The sequence below is a fragment of the Pecten maximus genome, chromosome 1 (assembly GCF_902652985.1).
Source record: "Pecten maximus chromosome 1, xPecMax1.1, whole genome shotgun sequence".
Taxonomy (NCBI): domain Eukaryota; kingdom Metazoa; phylum Mollusca; class Bivalvia; order Pectinida; family Pectinidae; genus Pecten; species Pecten maximus.
This window is the reverse complement of record NC_047015.1, coordinates 49,136,973-49,144,495: the sequence shown is the minus strand read 5'-3', so window position 1 is coordinate 49,144,495 and position 7,523 is coordinate 49,136,973. Positions and strand designations below refer to the sequence as shown.

General features: G+C 33.9%; 1 protein-coding gene across 1 annotated transcript in view; it reads right to left on the bottom strand.

The window, feature by feature from the left end:
* Positions 1–298: 298 nt before the first annotated feature.
* The window catches only part of LOC117336640, a 28,808-nt gene continuing 21,583 nt past the window's right edge, over positions 299–7,523 (bottom strand). Inside the window, exon 8 of the mRNA XM_033897254.1 lies at positions 299–6,903. Within this exon, the coding sequence (XP_033753145.1) occupies positions 5,909–6,903 (995 nt within the window). The 3' untranslated portion in view covers positions 299–5,908. The remainder of the gene's footprint in view (positions 6,904–7,523) is intronic.

Here is a 7,523-nt window from a genome sequence, read left to right as displayed (position 1 = left end):
ATGGAATATATGGTTCTGTTACAACAGCTATATCTTCAGTAATATTTCAGTGGTAATTATATGGAATCTGGTTCAAAACGTTACAACAGCTATATCTTCAGTAATATTTCAGTGGTACTGGTTGTAATTATATGGAATCAGGTTCTAACGTTTGAACAGCTAGACAAAATGGAGCCGAGACATCGGGTGTATTTTCATATAAAACACATTGACAACCACAAAATGGTAGAATGTGATATATTTTCAGTCATTCATTACCTGATCATAAGACAAAAATATAGACAACAGAGACAAATTATTGTTTTAAAATAAGTTTAATTCATATTACATTAAGACCAGAGATGAAATTGCAATGAAAACACTACATAATATATATGTTAATTCTACAAAAGAATTTTGGCAGCGAAAAAGAGCAAGCAGAATCTATCCACTGAAGATAAAAAGATTTTAATAAATTTTAAAAAGCACCATTTATTTATACATATCAAACAAATTCATAAATGGGTTGGTATGTCTTGTATTTCAAGACAATCACTATAAACCTGCTACAAATCTGATCAAATCCAGAAAAAAAACTATGAAATGGATTTGTTTGGCCTATATGATACAAGAGTGTTTAAATAAAACGACAAGACAGTGTATGCTGAGGACAGACAAAGTTAAACCTTGGTAATCACCACGAAATGAAAAGAAGATTGACAAATGGGAATGTATGTTAATCTCAGCACAAAGTATTATGAAGAACATTGCCCAATTATTGTTACTCCTAAGACCTGACTCTGGACCAATAATTTAAATCCATCCCAGGCCCTGTGACCGGCATAGGAGTTTTCTATAATGATACAATGACAGACCAAAAGACCAGGATACTCGGTTTTCTTAATATCATATTTAATATAGCCATTACGTATACTACTGACACCTGTATCTTAGCCTAGAGGCCTTTGTTCACAAGCTCATCAGCTTAAATTTTTAGGGATTACCTGTTTACAAAATAAGCCAGTGATTGCCTTTGAATTTCATGTTGAAATTTTTTTTTCTTTACTGTTGATAATTATGTATGAAAAGTAAAACAAATAAAATAAAAAAACAAAAACTGAGATACATTAAATGTTCATTGAATCAAACTTTCCTCACGAATTTGTGGTTTATTTAAATTTATAATGATTGCACTGTTCTATTCCCATACATTAGTCAATCTTCCTTTACCGAAAATAACCGAGACAGACATTTTGACAAATCGTCACAATCTGTGCTCAAGTGATTAAAACATGATATAACTATGTCCTCCTCATACCTTAACAAGAAATTAAAATTATCAATTTCAAATTCTTGTTAAGTGGCATATGTAAATCTTTTTCACCCTTATACACGAGATGTATCTCTATCTCCAACTATTGTCGACTCTTGTTATGATTAATTCTTCTCGTAAACAATAAGGTTATTCACTTGAATTTTGGCTTAGAACTTAACAGAAAAGAATGCTGTCCTGAGAAATCGTAATCTGTTCACCATATATCTTGGCCTATTATTGCTATATTCTTGTTTGACGCAACTTCATTACCTGCTTATCTTAAAACTGTAGAGTAACTCCCTTTACCAGCTTAGGCTGGTGGGAATTCCCTTTAACTTTGTGGTATGCTTTGTGAACGAGAGGTTGCTAGCTTGAACCCAAGCATGGGCAGGGTATTTTTTCATTACTGATGAGAAGGTGTATGCTGTGGATTGGCAGTGTGTGTATAATGTTGAATAGATGAATACATCGCACATGTATGCAAATTTGGTTTCAGGGCTTTGTAATATTATAGAATTCAGCAACTGTTTTTGTAATAATTATTTCTGTCTTTGCTGCTGAAATCCTTTCACTGACGTCTTCTTAGCTTGATAATTTTTGATTTTATTTATGTAAAAATATGGCGTTATGTTTATCTCCAATAAATTTATGTAGTATACCAGAGGGACTTGGCACTCACTTTCAACCCTCAGTCCATGTAATATTGACTGGACATTTGTGCCAAATCCCTGTGTAGTAAATGATACTCTCCTCACTTTAATAAGAATGAGGTATCCATACCATTATCTAACCTCTGATATCACAGGGACTTGGCAGAAATTTTCAACACTTTTCATATAATACATATATGGATAATGGATTGTAAATTTGTGCCAAATCCCTGTGTAGTATACGATACCTTCGCTCAGGAAAATATTTCGACATACCTGTGCAAACTTTTTCAATATAAATAACAGCATTGTTTAAAATGCATTTTACAGTGGAAAACAAAGAGACATAGCATGCTGTATGAAACCACAATGATCTATGATGGACATACAAAGCACCTGTATATTATGAAGCACATGCATTGTCAGCACAAGCACACACGTACACCATAGCGATGTGGTATATACAAGTAGATAGACTGGCACAAAATCCGGTAGTCTGCTGGGAAATCTGCCAATGATGTGAATGCCTTTTCAAAATGGACACCGGTTTTTTCACACAAGATGATCATGACAACATATTGACAACCACAGATGATGTAGGCCAAGACTTGATGGATGCTGACGCGTGTCTGTTGTCAGGGTCCTGGGAAAATATGTGGCAAGGCAGCCACATCATCTACAGTATACCTTTTATTGTACACAATATGAAAATAAATCCTCATTCTTGGCACATTCTGTATCAATAAAGTCTGGTAATGTAAGTTTTGGTCCAATTTGATATGCCAGGATTGAATTCTTGAAGTTCCTTTCACTCGTGCAACATCCGGACATAAGACTACTTCATTGTGCCTTGTACAGCTTTTATAATGTTTTAAATGCACACACAGATTTCTAAGTTTTGATACTTCTATAAAACTGCAAAACGTATTAGGTTAAAGACTACAACTGGTTTTGGACATTTTTGCTGCTAATATCTAGAATGCCTTGAGCCAATAACAGTTATAGCATACACAGTTACATAAATAGAAGACACACCCTCAAATGTAAATACGACAAACTACAGGTAAATTGATAAAATATAAAAAGTAAGAAACTTTGTAAAAATTTATGTAAAATCATTAAAAAAAAAAAATCAATCATACAATTTTTGGTCATTTTTTTTCATATCACACTGTATACCATATATTTCAAGTTTGGTCATTTTGGGAGGAAGAAAAATATTGCAACTTTTTCATTGTCAATACAATGAAAGGAAGACAATGTACTGGTTCCTGTCAAGTAGTTACGTTTTGTGACTTCTTATGATCTTAACTTCATACTTACCATATTTCTTTTCAAATAAGCCCCTCCAATAGCGTAAAATTTTACTACATTTGTATTAAAGTTGGAGGAAGGTTCATTTGTGAACCACTAGGCTTACTATTATAAGATTGACTGAAGGGGGCTTATGTGTAGGCTGGGGTTTATTCAGGATTTATATGGTAATGAAAAAGACAAATAATTATCATACCCAAATGTTGTCAACCATAATCAATGGAAAGAGAAAATGCTTTCATCTACATAACTTTGATACGGTACTGTAAAATATACTACACATACTTGTACCTCATCTGTCAATAAATTTCAATTGTTTTGATTTTTGGAACCTTGAAAACAACAGGTAGTATATGCATTTCAACAAAGTCATTGAATTCAATCAGGATTTGGTATTTGGAGCTGATAAAGTTCTTTTATATGAATGCTCATGACTATGAAATATCTTGCTTCAATTTTTATAAAAAAAAAAAAACAATCACTTTCACACATTTGTTTAGATCAGATCAATCTGTAAGAGATTTCAAGGAAAATTTAGCTATTTATATTTGTTCTTATGAATTTAATTTATGCAACAGATATCTGGATATTGTTAATCCTGACTATCCTTACATCACAATAAATGGCTTTAACTTCCTCAGGTTTGAAAATGAAATGAAATTCCAGGTGTATTACTCTAGTATATATATGTTTTAATAGGTCTGCTACCAATCGGGTAACTGGGGCACTTTCTCATAAGGGTATTATATTAGTTATTAAAAAAAATACTTAGCATTGACTTAAACAAGGTAAAAATATCCAAGAATATTTTTTCAAACAGAATTCAGTCCGGAATTATATTCACAAAATACATTTTATGTTAATTGTTCATATATAGTAGTCTACGCTGCTTCTTAATTAGGATGCGTTAAGAAAACCAAAAATATTTTAGTTTTTTTTTCTTTTCTTTTCTTCGTGATCTCGTTATCAAGCTTAAAATTATTTTTTAAAGGTGCGGAAAGAGTATTTTAAAGGACAGATAATAATCCCTAACATGATGTTATAATACGTTAACATATTACCACTACAAATTACATGTTACACAAATATGATAACATTTGGTGACAGGATGTTGATAAAATATTTACTGGCTTTGATCTGGACGTAGATTATCGTACATGATTTGTGATTACCCTGTTTGGACCTACATGTACATTATAACATTTTATAAAAACAACCAGCTGTTTGCCCTATGTCAAGAATGTATACATGAAACATTCATCGAACCCCACAACCAGAGAACTTCATATATTTGCCAAGGTGGGATCCCCCGGAGTAATCATATAAGTATGATATTTTATGCAGTTGTTAAGTTTTCAGTACAAATGTACTTTTTGAAGTTGAGAGATCAAAATTAGCCCTATCCCGTATACAATACACATTACCAGTATATTGTACCACAGATTTCTGACAGTTTCATGTTCATAATGTGACAATAGCATGAACCCCACAAAAATTATTTCATATATATATGTGAGCACCTGTGTTTGACATCCTGATTAACACTAATTTTGACATCAACAATTCAACATTTTGAGACTTACTTCCAGTTCAAATGAATGTATAAGATGGAAGACAGATATAAATGATAGACAACACATGTGTATAAACAAACATCACAACATGATGGACACAACTCTAAATAACATCCAAGCACTACAATACATTAGTATGGTAATCCTACATGTAACTCTCTTATTCAATTCATGTTCTACTTTCCAGGAGACAGACATATAAGTATTGAACTTGAATCTGAATCTTAAGCTTTCTTGCATAAATATGTGTATTTCAAAAAATTTTCTACATAAATACGTTTATTTCCAAAAATTTCTAAATAATTCCTAAAAATTGTATCAAATTAAAAAATAAACTATGGCTTAATTCAAGTGTCATGAATCCAGCCAAAATTAATCTGGTTTCCTCAGTCTTGGGCAATGTTGCAGGGACAGATTTTCTTTTCCCTACCAAAATGAAGAAGTTAATTGCTCCATTTTTGTTTTCTATCATGGTCATTTAATGCCTGAGGTGGCTGGATTGACAAGATAATCTCCATTGTTTTAATTCCTAATTTCTACGAAGATGATTAACGAGAGTCAAATCTTCTGATCAAACATGTCATCTGATAAGATATTTTTGGTGTGGAATAATTACAAGTAGGATATACAGACTAAGGATAGATCTTGGCACAGGAAACTATACTACTGAAGAGACAGAACAAGATTTGTGACCCTGCAATTTTAAACGATTTCCTTTAAACATCTGTATCTTCGTCATTATAAGATAAAATTGTTTTGAGTTTGATTTTTGTGTATATATATATTACAATCTATATAATATGTTTAGAATTGTATTCATAAAAGCACTCAGCATTTGAATAAATACAATGTTCATGTACATTCATAAAATATCTAATATGCTTACATATACACTAAATGATGAAAATGAAATCCAAACATATGCCTTCCTTCTGTGAGGCTTCTAGTTACAAAAACTATACAAAGTATAACCGGATCAAAACTGATTTGGCACCAAACACTTCCAGGTGTAGTTGCAGTGTAGTTCAGTAAATCATTCATTTTCCTCTATTAAAAAAAACCACAAAAAATATCACTTAGACTTCTTCCTCTTCCTCTTCAGATGAAGAGGAGGATGTGTAGCTTGATCTCCGTTCAGGAAGGGGAGTGTCCTCAGGGAGTGGAGACGACCTACATGGAGGGCCCTCCGGGGAAGAGAGAGTGTCCCTCCTCTCTGGCGACTCCCTTAAGCTTACACTCCTCTCGGGCGACTCCCTAGCACTCCGGTCCGAGGAATCCTTTTGGCTCCTGTCCATATTGTCTTTGTGTTCTATAGAACCAAACTCTGAAGGTCCGGACTCACCGAGAGATAGTTTCTGATCCCTGTTACTCAGTGACAACTTTTTATCAGCTCTACGGAGACTGTCCTCACGAGATTGCACATGTTCACGGCCTGCCCGCTGTATAGCTACAGTAGCTTCCATGTCAATCATGGCATATTCGATAGTGTTTGATTTCAAAGATTTCTGAGAAGCTTTACGAGATTTTTTAGAAGCCCTGGTATTAGATGAATGAGAGAGGTCAATTTCAGCGTAATTGAGTTGAGGTTCGATGAGTTCCGGGGGTAGTGACATAGAATAAAGTGGTGAAGAGGGAGGGGTCATGTCAATGTTCATGTAAGTTCTGGGTGGGCTGAACCTCTCGTGGATACGCGATGACACTGAACTATCCGTGCGGGAAAATTTTGGCACGTTCGGGGACTCTCGTTCCCGACTATAAACACTAGTCTGAGATGGTGAACATGACTCAAATGTAAACACAGTGTCCCCAGACGGAGACTGAGGGGTCTGGGCAGGACTCGAACTAAGGCTGTCATTATGTGGACGACGACGCTCAACCATTTTATACTCCTTCCCTGACCGGGGTCGAAGCAGTGTCGAGGCTGGACTTGTACGGATGCCACCTTCATCACAGCTTGGCAGGCTGCTGTCGAGTGAGGACATTGATATTGTGTCGTCTTGGTCACAGTCTTCCTCCACCTCAACAACCAGTGCCTGGAATTGGTCCTCTACGACAGCTGGTTCAGACTTCACTGTAACAACGTAGGGTATAGGTATATATATATATATACAGTAATTTCAAATATATAAAAGATAATGATTTTTAATAGTTAATGTATCATCAACATTAATTCTCTATATCTTTAACTATTAATCACCTTATTGATAGTCTTTTATCATTTTACCCTAGCCTAAGCACTCTTACCTGTGGCTGACTGTATTTTACATAATAATACAGAATTGTGATACATAAAGTAACTGGATTTGTATTACTTCAGATACAGAATTCTTGTCAAGTGTATATGGATATACAGAAAAGAAATATTGAAAGACAGTATCAAAGACAAGATCACACATATTTTTTATGAACTTATACTTAAGGCCACAAATTTATCAAAATATCGGTTCTGAATTGTTATCATATTACATATGATGGTATATGCTCTCCCCCAAAATATTTTGTCTTCAAAAATAGTAATTATGTGGATATATTTTCTTATTGGAAAAGATGCAACGTGTAAAACTTTCTGTATCTATCTTTCAATATTTAAAGATAAAGGTTGTAAAGATAACCTAATTTTCGGATGAAAGGGTTCAGTATATAAATGTAGCTTTCTGAGTGGAATATAAAATTAATCAATGTGTTCAAGTG